At 36.1% G+C, this 26,227-nt stretch overlaps 1 protein-coding gene across 1 annotated transcript in view; it reads left to right on the forward strand.

The window, feature by feature from the left end:
- The first annotated feature begins 5,154 nt into the window (after positions 1-5,154).
- Positions 5,155-26,227, forward strand: part of AGMO (alkylglycerol monooxygenase) — a 347,698-nt gene continuing 326,625 nt past the window's right edge. Inside the window, exons 1-3 of the mRNA XM_055272539.1 lie at positions 5,155-5,280; positions 12,888-13,018; positions 22,151-22,302. Coding sequence (XP_055128514.1) covers positions 5,155-5,280; positions 12,888-13,018; positions 22,151-22,302 — 409 coding nt within the window. The remainder of the gene's footprint in view (positions 5,281-12,887; positions 13,019-22,150; positions 22,303-26,227) is intronic.

The following is a 26,227-nucleotide window of genomic DNA, read 5'->3' on the forward strand; positions in this document are numbered from 1 at the left end:
ATATTCAAATTATGGAAGGGACCTGGTGGGAGATAATTGAATCAATTGAATGATGGGGCCACTTTCCTGCTATTGTTCTCATGATAGTGAATAAATCTCATAAGATCGGATGGTTTTATAAGGGGAGACCCCTTTCACTTGGTTCTTTCTCTTTCTTGCCTGCCGCCCATGTAAGACATGCCTTTCACCTTCTTCCATGATTGTGAGGCCTCCCCAGCCACGTGGAACTGTAAGTCCATTAAACCTCTTTTTTCCTCACGAATTACCCAGTCTCAGTATGTCTTTTATTGGCAGCGTTCAAATGGACTGATACAAGCGTCCTCTTTTTGGTTCATGTGAAAGTTCAAAGTCCTCTGTTCTGTCCACCTTGGCTTCACCTAACAGGTCTTCAGCCAAAGTGCTCTGTCTCTGTTGAATTTTGAAAGAATTACTATTTGAACCAAAAAGTGTATATTTAGCCAACTTATCCTTCACATATATAGGCAAGAAAAAATTATAGTAAGGTATGCAATTATGCATGTACTCTCCCGAAAACTTTTTGCAATCTTTAACAGTACAAAGGAAAAAAAAAAGAATGGAAGATATAAGGAATAGAAGTGTTGGAAGTGAGCATTGACATGATTTAGTCATAGAATTAAGGTTAAATGATTTCAGTATATACATTAATTCATTCCAAACAAATTTATTGAGTGTCTCCGATGTCAAATGTTTCCATGTTAATCCATGAATTTAATGTAGTTCCAATTAAAATGCCAACAGGATTCTTTGAAGTTTAGTCTAAACATTTACACAAGCAAATGTGTAAAAACAGCTTCATATTTTTGAGAAATAAAATTCAAGCATGATAAATTGTTCTACAAGTTACCAGAATTTATTATGACAGTACAATAATGAAGACAACATGGTACTAGCATTAGACAAAAACATCCATAGAGCTGAATGAAGAGCCTGGAAATAGTACAGGTACATAGAATAGTGGGAAAAGTATTTACTGACTAATGGTATGGGAAGGACTGTGATCCGTAAAGGCAAGGTAAAAAGTCAAATAATTAATACATACCATATGGAAAACTAAATTCCAGATAATTGCAACAACAGAAATCCTTTAAATATTTCAAAAAAAAAAGCCAGAAGATGATTCTTACAGAATTCTGGCAAGGGAAATGTTCATAAGCAAGATCCAAAAGCAGAAGTAACAAAGGATAACAGCACACACAAAGTTACAACTGCAGTATGACAACATAGAGATAACTAGTGAATATGAAATGAGAAAATGCTTGTCACATATATCAGAATATATATATATGCTGTATATAGAATTATATATTTATAATACAAATGGCCTATAAACCAATGATAATGAAATAAAATAATGTGCAGCTCATATTAAAAAATAAATTTCAGATTAAAAAGCACAAAAGGTCAATAAATGTACCGAAAGATGTTCAGTGTCATTAATGAGATGCAAATTAAAACAAGATACCATTTTTTCGTTAACTAATTGGCTACAAATTATGAAAGATCAATAGTAGCCAGTGTTAGCAAGAGTGTGGAGGGGAAGGCAATCTGAAAGGGGAATTTGGCAGCAATTATCAAAGGGTAAATTTTACATACTCTTCATAGCATAATTCCGCTGCTAGGAGTCTATGTAACACAAAAAAGTGCAAAATGTGTAAATATTTATCCCATGATGTTTACCGTTGCATTAAATTTATTAGTTAAAAATGGAAGACTGCATTTACACACACAACAATAGAGGAGTAATTAAATAAGTTATGATGGTGTGCTGGTTCTTGGTTGACTTTTTCCATAGATTGATTCTTCACTCCCTTTCTCCTTCAGCACTGTGTATAGTGAGGTTACCTTCAGCAGGCTTCTTTTTCTAGCTTTTTCTGTCAACTGGCTTTTGACTCATTTAGCTTGTATTAGTCTATTCTCACACTGCTGTTTAGCTTGTATTAGTCTATTCTCACACTGTTGTAAAGAACAATCTGAGACTGAGTAATTTGTAAAGAAAAGAGTTTTAATTGGCTCACAGTTCTGCAGGCTGTACAGGAATAATTGCTATGGAGGCCTCAAGTAACTTTCAATCACTGCAGAAGGGGAAGCAGGTGTGCCTTACATGACAAGAGCAGGAGGATGAGAGAGAAGAGGGAGGTGCTACACACTCTTAAACAACTGATCTCTTGAGAACTCACTCACTATCAGGAGAACAGCAAGAGGGCAATCTACCCCCATGATCCAATCACCTCCCACGAGGCCCCTCCTCCAACACTGGGGATTTCAATTTGACATGAGATTTGGGCCGGGACACAAATCCAAACCATGTCATAGCCTAATGGGAAGTACTGTTGGGAGACTGATGGGCAGGAAGAAGGGAGAAGCCATAGTACTTCTCTTCCTTCCCTCTCTGCCACAGGTATTATTTCTGGCATTGATTGGCTTTGCTCCATGGGAAATGCTCTTGCTAGACAAGCCAATTGTGGTTCCAACTTTTCCTGGATGACCATAGCCCCTGGGCTCTACTAATACAATCTTCTCCATTTGTCCCTACAGTTTAACAATGCTAGTGGCTTCCTATTGGTGCTAATCTCTAGATTATCTCTTTGTCCCTGCTTGGTTTTTTACTTCTCCCATCATTTGTGTAACAAATTTTTTTGTATAAAATTGCTTCTACTTTAAAAAGTTAGAAATAATTTTGTTTTGCTCATTAGAATGCACACACACACTTTTGCAGCCAGTGAAAACAGAGAAAAAAAGGCTATACCTGTATAACCGTATACTAAAAAAGAAATGTTCCTGGTAAGTTACTGACTCCAAGAAGGAAGTTGCTGTATCTTATGTTTGATATGGTCCATTGCAAAATGGAACCATTATGTGTATATAGAAATGTATTTGTATAGTAATAATGATAATAACTACCCCTTTTAGGAAAAAACAGATATGGCAAAAAAAGAAAACCCCACCAAGAGGATACGTTATCCCTCTAAGTGGAGTGGAAGGTGTGCATATATCGAGAAGAAAGGATGCTGTCACTTTTGACTTTATATATGCTATATTGTTTGTATTTTTTCTCTTGTAATGTATCACATTGTTAATTTCCAAAATTTTTTTGAAAGCAGGTAATAAAACAGTATGCCTACTATGACCATTTTTATTAATTTTTTTTGTTTTTGTTTTTGAGACAGAGTCTTACTCTGTCTCCCAACCTGGAGTGCAATGGCGCAATCTCCACTCTCTGCAACCTCCACCTCTCGGGTTCAAGCAATTCTTCTGCCTCAGCCTCCCGAATAGCTGGGACTACAGGTGCCCACCACCATACCCAGTTAATTTTTGTATTTTTAGTAGAGACAGGGTTTTGCCATGTTGGCCAGGCTGGTCTCAAACTCCTGACCTCAGGTGATCCACCTGTCTCAGCCTCCCAAAGTACTGGCTGGGATTACAGGTGTGAGCCATCACGCCCAGACACCTTTATTAAAAATTAATGTCCATATGTACTTATTTGTAATGGGAATGGTCTGAAACGACAGTCGACAGTCAATTCTGCTATAACATGTGCTTTGAGATTAAATTTGTTCCAATGTGATTAATATACTAGAAAATAATTTAAGCATACTACCTATGCGCATGTGTGATTTTTTTTCAGTGAAAAAGAGTAGTTGAACTTTAAAAAACTGAACTGAAAAACTGAAAGGCTTAGGATGCACAAAATACACCCACCGCTTATAGTAGCACCCTCACTTCACCTATGTGTTGTGAGTTGTGACACCCATATGTCATATTACAACTTTCTGTCCGATTTTAGATAACCCACATTTCAACAAGCTAAAGTAGCTTACGGTTTGCATACCTTCCAATGCCTAATTTCCAAAACAAGTTTCAGGTCTTTTTCAAGGTAAAGCATCATATTTATTTTAGTATTTATATATGTCTTAACCATGTAACATGTGTGAAAGTGTGCTACCATTTTTATTAGGCTCTCATCTTTTTTTTATTGTTGTTCCTTGTGGGTCATTATGAAGTTTTTGAGTATTTTACCCCAATCACATTTTTTCTCATAAGTCCCGTGGTTTTTATTGCACAATTTTGTACAGTTTAGTGATTTTTAGGAATGGATATATCACATTATAGCAAAACTGACTATACATGTACCAAAATGTTAATAGTGTTTTGGGCAGCAATTTATTATTGCTTATCTGTAGTTTCTATATTTTTCTAAAACAATCGTGCATTGATACTTTAATTAGATCTATGTAAACATCTTTAAATGATGAAATGGCAGCTAAAGGATGATTACAGCTATTCTGGGTAAAGGGCTGAGGCTATTCTGGCAAGCTCCACACATTCACTGGTAGTGTAATAAATTAAGTGCCTTCTAATCTACTTAAAAGGTACAATCACTTAAGCTCGGCACCTTCTTTAATCAGAAAGTTCCCATAAGTACTAAGAAGAATAGAGAAGATGTGACTAGCCAATTTTCCATTAAGCAATGTAGATTATGTAATAAGCCAAATGCCTCTAAACTGGTTGCAAACATTCAGAAGTTATAATAACATGATTCAGATACAGAAATATAGATAGGCAATAAGGAGCCAGATATTCAGTGCTTACTGACTTTCAAGCTATTATTAAGTAGCTCGCCTATACACAGTCCCTGTAGGAAATAAAGAAACTACAAGCTTGAACACATTGTAAATTTCTAAATGAGGAGAAAAAAATGTTTTTCTATGTGATTTGATGCTTGAATTTCTATCCAGTTTTTCAGAGTGAAGATATACCAGCGTTATCACTTTTTTCTTCCCAAGACACTATTATGATTTTTTTCCTCTTCTTTTTTAAGTAGTAACTTGCTCCACCTACAGTCAAACTGCACTCTATGACTTTGATTTGGGTATGAGTCCTCTTTTCCCTCCCCCACATGCCCTGTTTCTCGCTCAGTGCCCACTGAACTCTGTACTTGTTCTTGATCCTTGTATTTTCCTGTCTCTCTACACAGAACTGGCTGTTGAGTGTGCTCTCAATGGAGCTTTGGTTTTAGCTGTTCTCTGACAAAGAGCTTGTTCTGAGCTGCACATCTCGTCCTCTTTGTTCAGCCTCAGGCTTCAAGCATTGAATCCTAAATATTCTCCAGCTGGGAATCAGACAAGGGCAGAAATGAAGAACCCAGAAGCCCAGCAGGATGTTTCAGTTTCCCAGGGATTTCGCATGTTGTTTTACACGATGAAACCCAATGAAACTTCATTCCAAACATTAGAAGAGGTGCCTGATTATGTAAAAAAGGTGAGACTATATTGGAAGAGGCTACTCTTATTCTTGCTGCTTTCTTAATAAATGGTAAGGTCAATCTCCTTAGAGTTTTGTTCACTTTCATTATTCAAATTATTAAATTCTAATAATAATAATTCAGTTTCTTAAAGGCGTGAAGCAAAAGTAGAATTTCCACTTGAATTTTCTTACAATCCATAGCCATCTTCACCTGTAAATTCCCTCCTTTATATGTCACTCCAGAATATGATAAAAACAAAAGTTTAAAGTTTTCCTGGACTCCATGGCATTGTAAATGTGGCTATTGAAAGCTCAATGACAAATAGTTACACCACATCAGTAAACTGTGTAACAATTTCATTTTTAAATCTTTAACTTGTCCACCCCTTCCAGGGAAACTGTCTCCTCTTTCATCTGGTAGAGTAGTTCAGCAGAATGAAGGATATGAAGCTTGACCAGGTCCAACTCTGACTTCCTAAGTTTGAATTTGACCCAAGTTTTCTTTGAAACTCTGAAGTGCTCAGAGGCACATTTCACTTCTGGTTCCTGGCTATGATTGGAAGTGGAAATATCCAGAATTAGAACTTGAATACTGAAGTGCCCCACCCTATCAAAGTTATTCCTACAACACTCACTAGTTCAGGGCAGAAATAGAAAAAAACGACATCATAGAATATGTTAATTTTATTATTATTATACTTTAAGTTTCAGAGTACATGTGCACAATGTGCAGGTTTGTTAGATATGTATCCATGTGCCATGTTAGTGTGCTGCACCCATTAACTCGTCATTTAGCATTAGGTATATCTCCTAATGCTGTCCCTCCCCCCTCCCCCCACCCCACAACAGGCCCCAGAGTGTGATGTTCCCCTTCCTGTGTCTATGTGTTCCCATTGTTCAATTCCCACCTATGAGTGAGAACATGTGGTGTTTGGTTTTTTGTCCTTGGGATAGTTTACTGAGAATGATGGTTTCCAGTTTCATCCATGTCCCTACAAAGGACATGAACTCATCATTTTTTATGGCTGCATAGTATTCCATGGTGTATATGTGCCATATTTTCTTAATCTAGTCTATCGTTGTTGGACATTTGGGTTGGTTCCAAGTCTTTGCTATTGTGAATAGTGCTGCAATAAATATACGTGTGCATGTGTCTTTATAGCAGCATGATTTATAGTCCTTTGGGTATACACCCAGTAATGGAATGGCTGGGTCAAATGGTATTTCTAGTTCTAGATCCCTGAGGAATCGCCACACTGACTTCCACAATGGTTGAACCAGTTTAAAGTCCCATCAACAGTGTAAAAGTGTTCCTATTTCTCCACATCCCCTCCAGCACCTGTTGTTTCCTGACTTTTTAATGATCGCCATTCTAACTGGTATGAGATGGTATCTCATTGTGGTTTTGATTTGCATTTCTCTGATGGCCAGTGATGATGAGCATTTTTTCATGTGTTTTTTGGCTGCATAAATGTCTTCTTTTGAGAAGTGTCTGTTCATGTCCTTTGCCCACTTTTTGATGGGGTTGTTTGTTTTTTCTTGCAAATTTGTTTGAGTTCATTGTAGATTCTGGATATTAGCCCTTCGTCAGATGAGTAGGTAGGGAAAATTTTCTCCCATTTTGTAGGTTGCCTGTTCACTCTGATGGTAGTTTCTTTTGCTGTGCAGAAGCACTTTAGTTTAATTAGATCCCATTTGTCAATTTTGGCTTTTGTTGCCATTGCTTTTGATGTTTTAGACATGAAGTCCTTGCCCATGCCTATGTCCTGAATGGTATTGCCTAGGTGTTCTAACAGGGTTTGTATGGTTTTAGGTCTAACATGTAAGTCTTTAATCCATCTTGAATTAATTTTTGTATAAGGTGTAAAGAAAGGATCCAGTTTCAGCTTTCTACATATGGCTAGCCAGTTTTCCCAGCACCATTTTTTAAATAGGGAATCCTTTTCCCATTGCTTGCTTTCGTCAGGTTTGTCAAAGATCAGATAGTTGTAGATATGCGGCATTATTTCTGAGGGCTCTGTTCTGTTCCATTGATCTATGTCTCTGTTTTGGTACCAGTACCATGCTGTTTTAGTTACTGTAGCCTCCTAGTATAGTTTGAAGTCAGGTAGCGTGATGCCTCCAGCTTTGTTCTTTTGGCTTAGGATTGACTTGGCAATGAGGGCTCTTTTTTGGTTCCATATGAACTTTAAAGTAGTTTTTTCCAATTCCGTGAAGAAAGTCATTGGTAGCTTGATGGGGATGGCATTGAATCTATAAATTACCTTGGGCAGTATGGCCATTTTCACGATATTGATTCTTCCAACCCATGAGCATGGAATGTTCTTCCATTTGTTTGTATCCTCTTTTATTTCACTGAGCAGTGGTTTGTAGTTCTCCTTGAAGATGTCCTTCACGTCCCTTGTAAGTTGGATTCCTAGGTATTTTATTCTCTTTGAAGCAATTGTGAATGGGAGTTCACTCATCATTTGGCTCTCTGTTTGTCTGTGATTGGTGTACAAGAATGCTTGTGATTTTTGTACATTGATTTTGTATCCTGAGACTTTGCTGAAGTTGCTTATCAGCTTAAGGAGATTTTGGGCTGAGACAATGGGGTTTTCTAGATATACAATCATGTCATCTGCAAACAGGGACAGTTTGACTTCCTCTTTCCCCAATTGAATACCCTTTATTTCCTTCTCCTGCCCGATTGCCCTAGCCAGAACTTCCAACACTATGTTGAATAGGAGTGGTGAGAGAGGGCATCCCTGTCTTGTGCCAGTTTTCAAAGAGAATGCTTCCAGTTTTTGCCCATTCAGTATGATATTGGCTGTGGGCTTGTCATAGATAGCTCTTATGATTTTGAGATACCTCCCATCAATACCTAATTTATTGAGAGTTTTTAGCATGAAGAGTTGTTGAATTTTGTCAAAGGCCTTTTCTGCATCTATTGAGATAATCATGTGGTTTTTGTCTTTGGTTCTGTTTATATGCTGGATTACATTTATTGATTTGCGTATGTTGAACCAGCCTTGCATCCCAGGGATGAAGCCCACTTGATCATGGTGGATAAGCTTTTTGATGTGCTGCTGGATTTGGTTTGCCAGTATTTTATTGAGGATTTTTGCATCAATGTTCATCAAGGATATTGGTCTGAAATTCTCTTTTTTGATTGTGTCTCTGCCATGCTTTGGTATCAGGATGATGCTGGCCTCCTAAAATGTGTTAGGGAGGATTCCCTCTTTTTCTATTGATTGGAATAGTTTCAGAAGGAATGGTACCAGTTCCTCCTTGTACCTCTGGTAGAATTTGGCTGTGAATCCATCAGGTCCTGGACTCTTTTTGGTTGGTAAACTATTGATTATTGCCACAATTTCAGAGCCTGTTATTGGTCTATTCAGAGATTCAACTTCTTCCTGGTTTAGTCTTGGGAGGGTGTATTTGTCAAGGAATTTGTCAATTTCTTCTAGATTTTCTAGTTTATTTGCATAGAGGTGTTTGTAGTATTCTCTGATGGTAGATTGTATTTCTGTGGGATCAGTGGTGATATCCCCTTTTTCATTTTTTATTGCATCTATTTGATTCTTCTCTCTTTTCTTCTTTATTAGTCTTGCTAGCGGTCTATCAATTTTGTTGATCTTTTCAAAAAACCAGTTCCTGGATTCATTAATTTTCTGAAGGTTTTTTGTTTCTCTATTTCCTTCAGTTCTGCTCTGATTTTAGTTATTTCTTGCCTTCTGCTAGCTTTTGAATGTGTTTGCTCTTGCTTTTCTAGTTCTTTTAATTGTGATGTTAGGGTGTCAATTTTGGATCTTTCCTGCTTTCTCTTGTGGGCATTTAGTGCTTTAAATTTCCCTCTACACACTGCTTTGAACGTGTCCCAGAGATTCTGGTATGTTGTGTCTTTGTTCTCGTTGGTTTCAAAGAACATCTTTATTTCTGCCTTCATTTCATTCTGTACCCAGTAGTCATTCAGGAGCAGGTTGTTCAGTTTCCATGTAGTTGAGCGGTTTTGAGTGAGTTTCTTAATCCTGAGTTCTAGTTTGATTGCACTGTGGTCTGACAGACAGTTTGTTATAATTTCTGTTCTTTTACATTTGCTGAGGAGAGCTTTACTTCCAACTATGTGGTCAGTTTTGGAATAGGTGTGGTGTGGTGCTGAAAAGAATGTATATTCTGTTGATTTGGGGTGGAGAGTTCTGTAGATGTCTATTAGGTCTGCTTGATGTAGAGCTGAGTTCAATTCCTGGATATCCTTGTTAACTTTCTGTCTCATTGATCTGTCTAATGTTGACAGTGGGGTGTTAAAGTCTCCCATTATTATTGTGTGGGAGTCTAAGTCTCTTTGTAGGTCACTCAGGACTTGCTTTATGAATCTGGGTGCTCCTGTATTGGGTGCATATATATTTAGGATAGTTAGCTCCTCTTGTTGGATTGATCCCTTTACCATTATGTAATGGCCTTCTTTGTCTCTTTTGATCTTTGTTGGTTTAAAGTCTATTTTATCAGAGACTAGGATTGCAACCCCTGCCTTTTTTTTGTTTTCCATTTGCTTGGTAGATCTTCCTCCATCCCTTTATTTTGAGCCTATGTGTGTCTCTGCACGTGAGATGGGTTTCCTGAATACAGCACACTGATGGGTCTTGACTCCTTATCCAATTTGCCAGTCTGTGTCTTTTAATTGGAGCATTTAGCCCATTTACATTTAAGGTTAATATTGTTATGTGTGAATTTGATCCTGTCATTATGATGTTAGCTGGTTATTTTGCTCATTAGTTGATGCAGTTTCTTCCTAGCCTTGAGGGTCTTTACAATTTGGCATGTTTTTGCAGTGGCTGGTACTGGTTGTTCCTTTCCATGTTTAGTGCTTCCTTCAGGAGCTCTTTTAGGGCAAGCCTGGTGGTGACAAAATCTCTCAGCATTTGCTTGTCTGTAAAGTATTTTATTTCTCCTTCACTTATGAAGCTTAGTTTGGCTGGATATGAAATTCAGGGTTGAAAATTCTTTTCTTTAAGAATGTTGAATATTGGCCCCCACTCTCTTCTGGCTTGTAGAGTTTCTGCCGAGAGATCTGCTGTTAGTCTGATGGGTTTCTCTTCGTGGGTAACCCGACCTTTCTCTCTGGCTGCCTTTAACATTTTTTCCTTCATTTCAACTTTGGTGAATCTGACAATTTTGTGACTTGGAGTTGCTCTTCTCGAGGAGTATCTTTATGGCATTCTCTATATTTCCTGAATCTGAATGTTGGCCTGCCTTGCTAGATTGGGGAAGTTCTCCTGGATAATATCTTGCAGAGTGTTTTCCAACTTGGTTCCATTCTCCCCGTCACTTTCAGGTACACCAATCAGACCTAGGTTTGGTCTTTTCACATAGTCCTATATTTCTTGGAGGCTTTGTTCGTTTTTTTTTATTCTTTTTTTCTCTAAACTTCCCTTCTCACTTCATTTCATTCATTTCATCTTCCATCACTGACACCCTTTCTTCCAGTTGATCACAACGGCTACTGAGGCTTCTCCATTTTTCACATAATTCTCGAAACTTGGCTTTCAGCTCCATCAGCTCCTTCAAGCACTTCTCTGCATTGGTTATTTTAGTTATACATTCCCCTAATTTTTTTTTCAAAATTTTTAACTTCTTTGCCGTCAGTTTGAATTTCTTCCTGTAGCTTAGAGTAGTTTGATCATCTGAAGACTTCTTCTCTCAACTCCTCAAAGTCATTCTCTGTCCAGCTTTGTTCCATTGCTGGTGAAGAACTGTGTTCCTTTGTAGGAGGAGAGGCACTCTGCTTTTTAGAGTTTCCAGTTTTTCTGCTCTGTTTTCTCCCCAACATTGTAGTTTTTCCTACTTTTGGTCTTTGATGATGGTGATGTACAGATGGGTTTTTGGTATGTGTCTTTTAATTGGACAGACTGGGTTTTTGGTATGGGTGTCCTTTCTGTTTGTTAGTTTTCCTTCTAACAGACAGGACCCTCAGCTGCAGGTCTGTTGGAGTTTGCTAGAGGTCCACTCCAGACCCTGTTTGCCTGGGTGTCAGCAGCGGTGGCTGCAGAACAGAGGATTTTTGTGAACCGCAAATTCAGCTGTCTGATCCTTCCTCTGGAAGTTTTGTCTCAGAGGAGTACCCGGCCGAGTGAGGGGTCAGTCTGTCCCTACTGGGGGGTGCCTCCCAGTTAGGCTGCTTGGGGATCAGGGACCCTCTTTAGGAGGCAGTCTGCCCATTCTCAGATCTCCAGCTGCGTGCTGGGAGAACCATTACTCTCTTCAAAGCTGTCAGTCAGACAGGGACATTTAAGTCTGCAGAGGTTACTGCTGACTTTTCGTTTGTCTGTGCCCTGCCCCCAGAGATGGAGCCTACAGAGGCAGGCAGGCCTCCTTGAGCTGTGATGGGCTCCACCCAGTTCAAGCTTCCTGGCTGCTTTGTTTACTATGCAAGCCTGGGCAATGGCAGGTGCCCCTCCCCCAGTCTCGCTGCTGCCTTGCAGTTTGATCTCAGACTGCTGTGCTAGCAATCAGCGAGACTCTGTGGGCATAGGACCCTCTGAGCCAGATGCGGGACACAATCTCTTGGTGTGCCGTTTTCCAAGCCCGTTGGAAAAGCACAGTATTGGGGGGAGTGACCCCATTTTCCAGGTGCCGTCCATCACTCCTTTCTTTGAGTAAGAAAGGGAACTCCCTGACCCCTTGCGCTTCCTGACTGAGGCAATGCCTCGCCCTGCTTCGGCTCGCGCAGGGTGCGCTGCACCGACTGTCCTGCACCCACTGTTTGGCACTCCCTAGTGAGTTGAACCAGGTACCTCAGATGGAAATGCAGAAATCACTCGTCTTCTGTGTCGCTCACGCTGGGAGCTGCTATTATATGTTATTGAGAGTTCAGTTTAGAAAGCTTCAAAACTCATGATTAGCATCCAAATGAGTAAAATCCATATCTTTTTCAAGATTAGATATTACACTTTCTTTCTGAGTTTTTAAGTTAAAAAAAGTGGCACTGATATCTTCATAAATTATTGTTGTTTATACTGCAACATCAAACCAAATTCAATGCTCCATCACCAATACTGGAGCTTTCAAAAAATCTCTTATTATGTGAAACAACAATCAAAACCAAATGAATAAAATCTGAATCATGTTTTAAGCAAACATGTAAAATTACCGTATTCTCTAAAATTCTAAGCAGAAAATTGTCTCTACTCTTTGAATTTCATCATTAGAAATAGTTCTGGTAATTCTAATATGAAAAATTAGAATTATGTGCATCTTTAAGGAAAGCCTCTTGAAGTGGGTCTAAATTATACATGTAGAGACAATAGACTTCTAATTATCTACCTTATTCTAAATGTGTTTTTTAAACTAATTTGGAAGATAGTCCTCTTAATCTTATAATATTATAATTATCATGGTTTTATCTATGATTACATTTCATATTCAAATTGGATGATAGAATTTGAGCACATATTTAGCCTATGTCTAAAATAATTAGACTTCTTTACCACTGTGTAGGAGGTAATCCTCTAAAATGAGTGTCTACCATCTCCTGCAGGGCTTCCCAAGTCTGGGCCTTTCAATTCTGAAATGACTAATCAGGAAATGTAAAATAATTTCATATGGAACATAATAGCATCTCTTTTCTGCAATTTCCTTTCCAGGCAACTCCATTTTTCATTTCCTTGATGCTGCTTGAACTTGTTGTCAGCTGGATTCACAAAGGAAAGCCACCAGGTCGCCTGGATGATGCTTTAACGTCAATCTCAGCTGGTGTTCTGTCTCGACTCCCGAGGTGAGTTACATGGTCAACAACGCTGAGCATAAAAACTGAAATTGCCTAAGTATGAGGGGCAAAGGAACCCAATGCATGGGAGAATTAGTTTATTTACACAAATTTTCCCAAAGAATTCAGTTCATGTCATTATTTAAAATTTTGATATTTTGTTCTTCATTGATTTTTTGCACTCATTTAAAAAAGATTATTTATCTTGACTTTGTTGATATCCCTTTAAAATGAGTGCTTCATTTGCCTTATTGCGGTTCCAACTCTGAGTTATGGTCTGGTTCTCTATTAAAATTGTGTTTTGTCTCTTCCAGCTTCAGAAAGAATAGCTCTCTCGGGTGTAGGCATTCCCTACAGCAGGTCACACAAATCTCTGAATAACTACAATAGTTTGCTAATTGGTGTCTGGCTCTAGTACAACCCCATTTGCAGCCAAACATTTCCATAGTATGAATCCAATGGAAACCCTTCACTGGCTCTCTATTGCCTCAAGTGTAAGGTAAAAATCCCTGTATTGAACTATAGAGAACATTGTTTCCCTGGCTTTGCTTTTGGGTCCTCCACTCTCCTGTCTGTTTGTCATATTTATCCTGTCGTGCTTTACTACTTGCCATTGTCCACATGCCACAGGCACTTCCCTCTGCCTGGAAAGCCATCCAGGCCAATTCAGATTCATTTATTAGGTCTAACCATAGACGTCACACTCTTCAGCAAGCTTAATCTGTTTTCCAACCTTATGTTAGGCATTCCTGCATTCCTACACTACAGTCCCATGGAACTGTGTGCTTATCCCAGATCTAGAATTAACACATGACATGATGCTCACCTGTTTTTCTCTCAGCCCTTCCTTCTAGCTTGCACACAACTTGAGAGCAAGAGGTGTGTGTTCTTAATAGTTTTAGCTCCTGTGCCTGGAATGATGTCTATTGCATGTAGTTTCCCAAAAAGCAGTAATATTCCTATAACATTATGTTGATGATAAAATTAGATGATATTGGGACCCAATAATAGTAAGATATAAATGACCTACTTTTTTTAGAAAGAGTACATTATAATGTGTGAAGAGGAAAGACCAATAAATGGAAGTCATCTTCAACACATGTGGGCTTACCAAAGAGGCAGAGGGTGAGGAAAGATTCCTTTAGAAGTCTGTGCTTTGAGCTGCTGATGAATGTTCTCATTCCAGCTTCCCACCCATTGCTTCTTGTCCTGTTTTAAGAGCTTTACTTCTGACTGGTGCTCATTGCTTTGGAATGTTTCTATTAACTGCCCAGTGGGAAACTAAGGTGGATTTTAAAAAAATAACATTAAAACTTTAAACATCTAAAAAAGGTGGAATAATCTCATATATTACATAAAATAGTTTAAACAGAAAGTAAACCTAGAAGTAAAGTTTTTTTCAATAAGTGTTTGAGAAAGGTGCATTATTAGGTATATAGTAGAAGTAATATTAATAATATTTACTCTGAAAAACTACTTGTAATTGTTGCATTTTGCAGTTGGAATCAGAAGAAGATAATGTCTCCAGAAATTTGCAGCCAATTCCCAGATTACCATGAATAAGAATTTACAATTATAGATAATTTCCTTTATTATAATACTTGTCCCCCTTAAGCAGAAATGAACAAGAAATACATTCAACATGCCCAAGGGTATATAGATTTAGATGTAGATTTAGTTATTTAAAAATACCCAGTTGGTTAATTTAGCTCATTCTCAGAAAGTTAAGTATATAGGTTTATGGAAATCAGATTATTGATAGACTATAAAAGTCACTTGATAACTGAAAATTACCCTGCATATACTATTATAGGTCATATATTTTACTGAATTGGAATGAATTTGTTAAGCATTTTGACAATGAATTTGACGGCAAATTGAATGAACTCTTCAGAATTTTTTTTTTTACCTTTTAAAGTTTGATTTGGTTCCAAATGAAATTAGATTGTTCTCTTATCACAACATTGTAAGTACCAGAAATACAAACTGTATCCTCAATACAATATTTTTGCTTAGCAGTGTTATTTTAAAAAGGTACAGAGTTATAACAGGAAAATGAGAATAAAAGAGATATTTTTACAAAAAATACACCCCAAAAAGCAGAGAGAAGGAGGGAGGGGGAGAGAGAGAGAGAGAGAGAGAGAAGCAAAAAAAGAAACCAAAACAAACCAGTCCTTCAGGGATAGAACATGCGATTCTTTTCCTTCACCCACTACTCATAACAGTCCTTAAACTAACACAAACTGTTAACTCTGGTGCCCTTTGAGATAAAGGTAAAAGGTTATGAACTTTAATTTGGAGAATATTTTTCTAAGGTTATTTTAAATGAGAATGGCAAATTACTCCTTTTTTCCTTGTAGATGTAAAGAACAATTCTAAATTATGAAATGTGGATTTTTTAAAAGTTTTTCAAGGAATTTTCTCTTTTACAGCCTTGTCTGAAAGATCCTAGTAAAGCAAATTATCTGAAAATGCATTTTTTTTGTTTTGTTATATAGAACTATGGTGAAAAATGTTTTTATTTTAATTTTTGCTATTAAAAAAAATCCCAAACCCAGATATAAACAGAAGAGGAAAAGTGAGCCTGTGGATCCATCCCTCTCAATTCCCTTTCAGAAAAAAAAAGGAAGAATTTGACATCAATTCTTAAAATAATATTTCAGTTGAAGCCACAGCATCAAGGGGAATCCCTGTGCAAATCATTAACAGCTGAGGGTTAGATTAACACGGCAATGATCGGATCCTCTCCCAGGGACTAATTTCATTTTCTACACTAGCAACAGGGGCTTGCCACGTCCTTCAAATAGGTGATTGCAAGACAAATGGTAGTATGCCTTTTGTTAATTCGTTTGTGAAGAATTATGCTTTGGATAATAATTTCAAATAAGCATGTGGCCTCTGACAAAAGAAGTGGAAATCAAAGCGAACACGTTTTTCCACTTCGCCATTCATGTAATAGAAATGTTGTGTGCAGACTTTGAAGAAAAACAATTTTTTTGTTTTTTTTGAGGATCTTAATTTCAGGATTACATAAAATTTCAGCTACCTTAAAGATTAATAGCATGTCTACCATGTTGATAGAAAAGGCACATGCTACCTCTTTCAAACCTTTATGTCAAGGAAAATATTAACGATGGACAAGATTATATCTTGTTTACAAGCCTGTTGGACAGACCATGATCTATAATAAAAGTCCCTCTCTCCTAAGAACCAGATTATGGACAGGCTTGCATCTGTTTTGCTCTTCTGAAATCCAGTAGGCAGCCTTCCTACTCAGATACTTGTTCCGGTTATAAAAATATATGTCTATGTATTCTAGATAAACACAGTGTATCATGCAGATAATCTGCCTTTCTAACAATTAGTCGCACATGTGACTGTAAAAAAATCAAACTTGATTTAACAAAATATTTACCAAATCTATTGTTTAAGCAAATGTATCTAAAACTTGTGAAATATCCTGCTACTGACTTAAATGTTAATGAGTGAAAAATAATCACATTTTTTTTTCCTGCTTGTTTAAGCAGAACTCAATTTCCAATCTTTCATTAGAAAACCGGGACTTCAATTTGTTACTTCCTTCCAATGTTTCTGCTTCCATAAATTGCATCCTCCCCAGAGAAGTTTTATTCCTGATATAAATATCTACAGTATGTTTGTTTTTAATGGGTTCATTTATTCTGTTGAAATAGCAGATTATAAATCAAATTGCAATAGGTTAGAGGGATAATTTAAGTAGGTAAATTTTCAAATAAAGTTGGGGACACTCCACTTTTAATACATATGGGTCACTGCCAATTTTTACTATGGAGCTAGCTCCACAATGTTCAATCATATATATGCATACTTTTACTGGCCATGCCTGCCGTGGAATTTTCCATTCCTGACAAGAAAGTTTCAATTCATCAAAAAAAAAAAAAACTAAAAAGGAGGAAATTAAACTTCTTTAAAATATTTTTGACTCTTTGGGGTGGGGCCAGAGAATAAAGAAAAATTGTATACTGGGTTTTTACACTAGGGGCCTTGGCACGAGAGGCTAAATGTTGCCTTGGCAAATCAGACCTAACAAATGAATGTATATAATTTTGGGTGATGACTTTAATAAGCAGCAATCCCTTGTCCAAAATAAGAAATAAATGAATCTGTGTAACTTTAATAATACTACTTTATTATTAATACTAAATGTATTAACTTAGAAATAATTATTAAAAATCCCCATGTAAGGAAAATAAATTTTAAAAACTTGTTGGTTTGTTAATTACATTTGAGAGAATGTCTCATTTCCTCTTAACATTTGCATTAGAAAACTAATAAATAGACTTTGTCTTTGTTATTAATTGCGTAACTTCAGAAACTGCTATTAGACGAAACTTCCCTAGTGAATGCAAGGTTCACTGCTTATTAGTCTGGACTTGTGTGTTTATTCAATTGAGTAATACATTTCCTGCAAAGTAAAGAATAGCAAATTAATTTCTTCCAAATCTATCACATTGTGTTTATAAAGGTATATGGTTTTATGGTTGCTGTTAAGAAGAAATTAAAGTAAGTGATTGTTTTATGAATGTAATACCATTTAACAATAATAATTAGTAGTACACATTTTATTTTGTTTGCAGACGGTAAAGGTAATATTATCTATCTTATTATTACCAAGCAAAAATCAATATTCCACTAGATGGAGCAAAAGTGGCAGTAGCTTTACAGACGGGCAGTGCAAACTCCTGGATTCAGTTGAAGAGATTTTGAAGTAAATAAATAACAAAATTTCCCAGAAAAATCTCTCTCTCTCACTCTCTCTACATATGTGTGTGTGTATATATATATATATATATATATATATATATATATATTTATGATCATGTATATATATATGATCCAATACATTAATTTATTTGTAACTTCTTGGAGTTTTACGAATATTTGTAATAATCTTGTTTAAATATTCATTTATTTTCTGGCACATAAAACAAGATTATTAGAAATAAAAAGATCGAATTTTTTTTAGTTTCGTATAATCTGGCCAAATCAGAACACTCAGCTATAATGACAGTTATGGAATAATATAAATTGGCAGATTTGTATGAGTGTATTACATGAGTCTACTTATTCTGAAACTTGCTCTCTTATTTTAGGAGCTTTCAATGAGAGCATTACACCAAATGTCATTTGCTTTCTTAATGATAACAACATGAGAGTCATTTTAGGGCTCATGCAGCCTAATTATCTCATACTTTAAATTATCCTTAGATACTGAAAGAATGAATGTCATGCCCACTCTCACACTTCTATTCCTGGTGATGGGTAGACTCAGATGGAGATGACTTTGAAAACTAATTAGTTTCTAATTCTCAATCCCCAAATAACATTTATTTCTAATTTATTGATTATTTTTCAATCTTAACATTAAAACTGAATTTTATTTTGTAAAAAATGAGGATTAATACTAAATAGCAATTTAGTAACTTAGCAGCTTTTTTTATAGTAACTGAACATTGACAAATTTCTAGTGATGAGAGAAAAATGTTAGGTAAAGCACACAGAAAATCAGTTCACTAGTTAGAGAAATAAGCTACTTTTCATTTACTGAAACATATACTTCAGACCCAAGAGAAAACTACTGATTGGGGGAATTCATGAAGAAAATAGGACAATGGGAGGAAAGCCTCTCTATATGCAGGTTGCTAATTAGAGGATTCTAATGTCTCTTTACATTTAGATCACTTTCCTGGTCTTACATTCAAACTTAAGGCAGAAAAGGGATCTAGTATTTGGGAATTCCAAGCCCCTGTGCTACCCAATATTCCATCTTCATGTGATAAAGTAAGCTTACTATATAGGTACATATTTTATATGCCTCTTCCTACAGGATGGAGTTTAGACAGTTTAAATTCCAGGGTGCAGAGTCATGTGCTGAGATTGCAGGGTGGAAGGGGTAAGGGGGATTGAGAAGAGAAAGAGGAAGGAACTTTGGTTTATGATTCAAGGTCTTCTGAGAACATTTTTGAAAATGTAGGTGCTATTTTCTGCAATCCAGGGCTTTCCAGAGCTTGATAATCATTTCCCAGCTGTAGTGCTTAGGTGAATTGCTTTTAGTTGTGGGCACTCCATGGCTATTCTTTCACATATGTAATAAAAGAGGATCAAATTAATTTTGCTAATAGAAAGCAGGGAATATAACTCCCACAGCTTCTTCCCTCTTTCTTCGTGTCTTGAGGGAAGTTAGGCTTCATGCTAATGTGTGTGGGATATGGTGGGGGGAAGGCTTGACTGTAGTATGTCAGGCATATTTCAGCTCTATTTGTGTTAACCCTAATAAGTCAGTTGACGGAGTAATAAATTGGGTGTCTGCTCAAGACCTGGCACCTGTACAGGAAATAGAAAAGTATTTCAATTTCAGGCAGGTTTTTAAAATTATTTATTTATTTATTTTATTTATTTATGTATTTTTTTACAAATGGAAGTTTTTCTAGGACCTTCAGTCTGTTATTGAGATCTTGGTATCTTAATGCCTATTTCCATTTTCACTGGAGCTGACAAGAAAGATAGCATATTTTTAAGAAAAGGTATTAAACTGAGGGAACATTTATAAGACTGGTGGCATTTGCCCTGTTTAATAGTGTGTTCTTGTGTCTTGTGCTGTGCCTGGCACTTAGTAGGCTCTTCATATGAATTCATTGAATGACTTCCTGAATCCATGGTGGAATCTGCTTTAATACCATGTGCTAATACTTAAGCCATTCAGCTAGAGATGATTTCAACTTTCTACTACACTTTGTTTTAATCTTTCTTCCAGATCAGTTGTTTTAAGGCAGAGGTTATCAACTGGGGAAAATTTTGCTCCCCAGGAAACACTTGGAACTATCTAGAGACATTTTTGTAGTCTTAGCTGAGGTGAGAAGGAGGGGTCCTAAATCTAGGTGCTAAAGAACAGCAATGCTGGAATACATTCTATGATGCACAGGAAAGGCTGTTGAAACAAAAACTTACTTGGCCCAAATTGTAATAGTGTTAAGGTTAAGAATTCCTGTTTTAGAGAAATTGTTATATTGAAGCATATAAAATTGATATTATTTGCCATTTTTAACCTAAAACTTGTATTTTATATAGGTAACCCCTACTAATGAACAATAGTGAGCAATTTTAAGATTTCATAGTTTCAGTAAACATTTGCACCAAATAACCTCTTCCAACAAAGAATTATCCTGCCCAAATGTCAACAGTGGCACTGTTGTGAAGCCCTCATCTAGACATGTAAAAGTAACCACCAAAGCTAACAAGCTTTACAGCAGAATTTGTTCTCACCCCCTACTTTGACTAGCATACCTTCCTAAAAACTTGGAAGGCAGGTTTTAAGTGTTCATTTCATAGATTCCTTGGAGTTTCCACAACACTGTGGGAACCCTTGGCTCATGGCTTGTCCTGCCCCAGGAGGGGCCTCACACACCTGTGTGTGGACATCCCAGACCTCTCGCCGCAGCTCTGTCTACATGCCCCGAAATAGCCACCCTTGGCCACTCTGTCAGGTTGAGGGGTTTGCACACCTGCAGAGGTCTGCCCTCAGGAAGAATGGCTCAGCAAAGAGGCCCATGCAAGGCCCACAAGCAGGCTCAGGGCCACCGCAGCAGTGGATTCCAGAGTATTCAGACTATTGCTCAGATTGGCATTGTGGTATGGGTACAGGATGAGCAATTCCTTTGGGTCAAGGACTTGAACTCACGGACCAAACTGCTTCTTCCAACCATGTAATCTCAAATTGGAAATTGAGTTTTTTAATGTGTGATGATGTGTACTCTTGTTCAAAATTGTGAGCATTTGGCGTTTCTCTGAGTTATGTATATTAATGCTGTTATAAGATAGTCTAGTGTTTTACTTTACAGATTAAATAATAATACTTTGAAATATTAAAGTATGAGAGGTTATTTTAAAGGTATTAAATCACAGTTAAAGTCATACAATAATTAAATTCAAGAATAAAATTAAAGGGCTGGATCTTTAAAAGACCCAGTAAAATGCTAATTCACAGAAACTGACTCTGTAAAGGGAAATAGTGTAAAAATAAAAAATTTTAGTAGTATAATAATCTGCACCACTTCTTCCACTTTTATCTAAAATTAGAATATTTAAGAAGTTTCTCAGAATTTTCAGCACCAAACTTGTTGATGACTTATAAATATATCTTTATTAACCAGAATGATTAATTCATTTTATATTTAATAACAAATATAGAAGGAAAAGTCAACTCAATCAAATTGATAAAAGTGACAACAAAACATCTAGAAGCTAATCTTAAATTTGATCATATAAAACTTGAAAGAAAGAATAATATACTTTCTAAAATTGAAGTATATTTTGTAGGTTTTTAAAAGTTACTGAAAATAAGAATTTGCGGAAGCTTGATAAATAGATGGCGAGATATATTCTAGTGTCTGAGTTTTAGAAACAATTATTTTAATTAGGTTTGTATACCTTACTTTGAAGGAAATATTTTTTCTAATATTTTGAAAACCCTAGTTTATATTACTTATAAGAACTGTTGAAATGCTCTGAGTATCTAATACCTGATGATAAGTATGACATGTATGTGTGTGTATGTGTGCGTGTGAAAGAGAAAATAAAAAGGAAGGAGGAAGAAGAGAAGAGAGAATAGATTTAGACAGAAGCAACTTTAACCTAAAGGCAAATTTTATAGGATCAAAATATTTGAATGCAGTAGGCAATTTGCAGCACCCTTTATCTGCCTTTTAAATTCCCTTTATAAAGAATTCTTAATATATACTTCAGTAAGATTTAGAAATGACAATCACAGAAATTAAGTTGTAGTCTTGTCCTATTTATGTTGTATGGGTTCCGTGAAAAATATTTTAAGAGACATAAAAAATGGCCTTTTAAATTTCGTGAAATTGAGAGCACAAACAGTTGGCATCCGTGATGCCTATGAAATAAAATAAAGCTTCCTGTGAATGATTTTGATACCAAGAAATTTGAGCCTTTAAAAGGAATGACAGAGAAGAAACAAAGTAGAAGAAAGAGTTTCATTTTTTTCATATGAAGATAGTAATTTTAAATGTTATCTAAAACATTTTAGCATAATTTTATTTCTAAAATGTTACATAATCACTGATTGTGAATTTTATCTTCCAGTCTATTTTTCAGGAGCATTGAACTGACCAGTTATATTTATATCTGGGAGAACTACAGGCTGTTCAGTTTGCCTTGGGATTCTCCATGGACTTGGTATTTAACCTTCTTAGGAGTTGACTTTGGCTACTACTGGTTCCATCGTATGGCCCATGGTAAGCTGCAAGTGAGGACTTTTTGTTAACTTATGTTGAACTGTGTTTGGTACATAGTACATATTCAGTAAACATTTATTGAATGGATAAATACAGGAATAAAATAGTATATTTTACAGGATATAAAAATTAATAATGAAGGTTTACTTTGCAATTTAAGTGGAGAAAATCTGAAGCCATATTTTAAAAATGATATGAAATTATTGGAAGTACATTTTTTTCGCTTCTAATTTTAAAAAAGATTAGAAAGTGATGCCTATAGCATTGCTTTTTTATCATTTACCATTTGGTTTTTAATGAAAATGTTAATTTTTATGGGGGTATTTATAAGTCAGAACCCAAACAAGGTCCTAACATTTGGCCGTTGGGATAAAAGGTTTTTTTGTTTGTTTGTGTTTAATTTTTTATTGCAATAGGTTTCTGGGGAACAGGTGGTGTTTTGTTACATGAATAAGTTCTTTAGTTTTGATTTCTGAGATTGTGGTGCACCTATCACCCGAGCATTTTACCCTGTACCCAATGTGTAATCTTTTATCCCTTGTCACTCCCACCCTCTCCCGCAAGTCTCTAAAGTCCAATGTATCATTCTTATGCCACTGTGTCTTCTTAGCTTAGCTCCCACATATAAGTGAGAACATATGATGTTTGGTTTTCCATTCCTGAGTTAATTCACTTAGAGTAATAGTTTCCAATTCCATCTGGGTTGCTGCAAATACCATCATTTCATTCCTTTTTATGGCTGAGTAGTATTCTATGCTAAATACATACCACATTTTCTTTATCTGCTCATTTCTTGATGGGCATTTGGGCTGGTTCCATATTTTTGTGGTGAAAAGGGAACACTTTTACGCTGTTGGTAGGAAGGTAAACTAGTAAAAAGGCTATGGAAAACAGTGTGGAGATTCCTTAAAGAAGGAAAAGTAGATCCACTACTGTTTGATCTGGCAATTCCAATGGGATTGCCGGATCAAATGGTGGATCTACTTTTCCTTCTTTACCCAGAGGAAATCATTATATGAAAAAGATACTTGCACATGCATGTTTATAGCAGTATTGCATTTTAATATACTGCCTTCCATTATTGTTATTATGATATGCTTGGTAGAGTCTAAAAATGTACACAATATCAAACTTCACAGCACAATTATTGAGGGTCATTCAGAAGGACTCTGCAACAGTGTGGAATTCTAAGTAATGTGTTCTATTATAGTAAACTTAATTCGATTTGTTGGCAGTACTTCCACATTACAAATGAAAATGCAATCAGCTAGGCACTGACCATATGCACTTTTCTGTTACCATAGTTTTGCAAAATGCCTCATCTGCAAAAGCCCTCTTACTGGTTCACTGAATTTGCTTTTTGGGATTCTTGGCTGCACTTCCAAAGAAATGTTTTGTTATAGAAAGGGAAATGGAAGAATGAGGAACAAATCTAGGTCTGAACCTCTGCAGGAATAAGTAGGGGCTGAGGAATGGTTGTAGAGCTAAGGTGAGCAAGTGGTCTCTGAGGAGAAAAAAGCATGCCAAAGTATTTCTGAAGTACTAATTTCTGAAGTACTAATCTTGAAAAACTACTGAAGAGCACAACCCAGGATTTCAGTGGGTGGTTGGTTGAGTGGGTGGGGAGGAAGGAAGGAAGAGGAAGGAACCTGGAATAATAATAATAAATACATGGCAGATGGACAGAAGAGACCAGAGATCAGGGTGAATAACTGAGCCATCTGTGTAGGAGTAAGTGTGACCAAATATCCTTCCCAAGCAAGGATGAAGGAAATAGGAGTAACATGGATTTGTGTTATGCTCAAGGCTGTTAAAATTTAAATATAGCATTGTTTATGTTAACCACCTTAAACATGTGCATTTAATAAAACTGTATGAAGGCTTAATTTATTAGAGCAATATGAAGTGAATATATAAGTTAGAAAAAGTTATTAATTTTGTGTGTGATAACCTTTGTCTTTGACAAATAATAGGTCAGTTCCTGACACTATTTCCTCATATATAAATGCAAAGGTTACTCCAAAATCAAACATGATTAAGAATAAATGTGGTTTACATAATAACATATTTGTGTTTTATTTCAAACTGGTAGTTTTCTCCCTAAACTCATTGGCAATCTTCCTCATTTTCTATGCAACAAAGGGGTGTTGCAGAAAGCATTTATATTGTACTATATTACATACTTTCAAGAACCTTCCTCATGCCACACTGCCCAACACGGATGTGTTTATTTGAGAAATGTGCAAATTTGTTTACTCCTGGAAAGCCCATTATAACAGGAAACAAACAATCGACAAAATATTACTAATATAAAACTCTTAAAAATATGTTGATTATAAGTGTTCTCAGTTGGGAACAGCAATAAAGTAAAATAACATATTAAAAATGTGGCATCGAGGCTATTTAAAGTATGCTTCTCATTAGAAATTTTGAACTGAATCCAGTAAAAAAGGCAGGCATTAAAAAAATTTTGAAAACCTTCTGGAAAAACATTCACAACCTTCAGGTTATGGAGCCAAACCGTAAGTTCAAAGACTTTTGACTTGTAATGGAAAGCTAGTAGGAAAAAAGTAATTTATTTAAATGTATCAACCTTCAACAAAATGCTTAATTTTTAAATTTTATTTGTAAATAATACTGTAAAATATTAAAATGGGTTTTTAGAAATCAAGACACACACAGGGCTAAAAAAAAATCCCATATAATATCAAATTTCTTGAGCCTCTTGGATTACTGTCCAAATTGAATAACTGGTCAGATTTATTTAACTGAAAAGTTTCAATAATTCCAAAATACATATGTCATCTTAAAATATAGTAAGAAAAAAATCAAATCCTACTTTTTCTATTCAATGTGTTACTTTCCTTTCACTACTTCAAAATGATATAGCAAAAACATATTTCACGTTTGTTAGTATGTTAAATGCTGTGAGTTTTGAAGAAACAATATATTATGTATTTAAAATGTTGTCTTTACATGTATTTAAATTGCTTCCTTAGGATTCCAAATCACTGCTAGATTTGTTGTTGTTGTCATTTGTTTGTATGGCATATATGTCGCATTTTCTCACAGTTATGGGACAGTTAGCAGAGAAAAACAGTTTATTCTCAACATTTGAATTCCATCTCTATCACTATGCCAAGATATTGAAGTTCTGTATGCTCTTTATATACTTTTTTCTTCCTCTGGAATGAAAATGAAATTGCTAATTATTGTCAAATTACACCAAGCAAAGGCAATACAATAGTTCTATTATAGACAGCTTTGATGATTTTAGAAAAATATATAGAAGGATAAATAGTTCTTAAATTTAAAAAGTAGCTTTGTGCATTCTTTCCTCCACATAAAAATAGTGCATTAGGCTGGGCGCAGTGGCTCATGCCTGTAATCCCAGCACTTTGGGAGGCTAAAGCTGGCAGATCACGAGGTCAGGAATTCGAGACCAGGCTGACTGACATGGTGAAACCTCGTCTCTACTAAAAATACAAAAATTAGCAGGTGTGGTGGCCCACGCCTATAATCCCAGCTACTCAGGAGGCTGAGGCAGAAGAATTGCTTAAACCTGGGAGCCGGAGGTTGCAGTCAGCCAAGACCGTTCCACTGCACTCCAGCCTGGGGTGACAGAGCGAGACCCCGTCTCAAAAAATCCCACAAAAACAAAAAAACAAACAAAAAAACAAATAGTCCATTATTTTTCTTTGTACATTTTATTAGTTACACTAAACATGTAAGAAAACAAGTAAAGATTTTCAAGGAAACATTTTTAAAAGCTGATAATTACTGCTTGGGAGGAACAAGAATGAGGCCTTCAGGGTCCTGATAATAAGCTCTATCTTGCCTTGGGTGCTGTTTACATGAGTGCATATATTTGTAAAAATTCATTGAGTTAGTTGTACACTTTAACTTTATACATTTTCTCTATATA

The sequence above is a fragment of the Symphalangus syndactylus genome, chromosome 3 (genome assembly GCF_028878055.3).
Source record: "Symphalangus syndactylus isolate Jambi chromosome 3, NHGRI_mSymSyn1-v2.1_pri, whole genome shotgun sequence".
Classification (NCBI taxonomy): Eukaryota; Metazoa; Chordata; class Mammalia; order Primates; family Hylobatidae; genus Symphalangus; species Symphalangus syndactylus.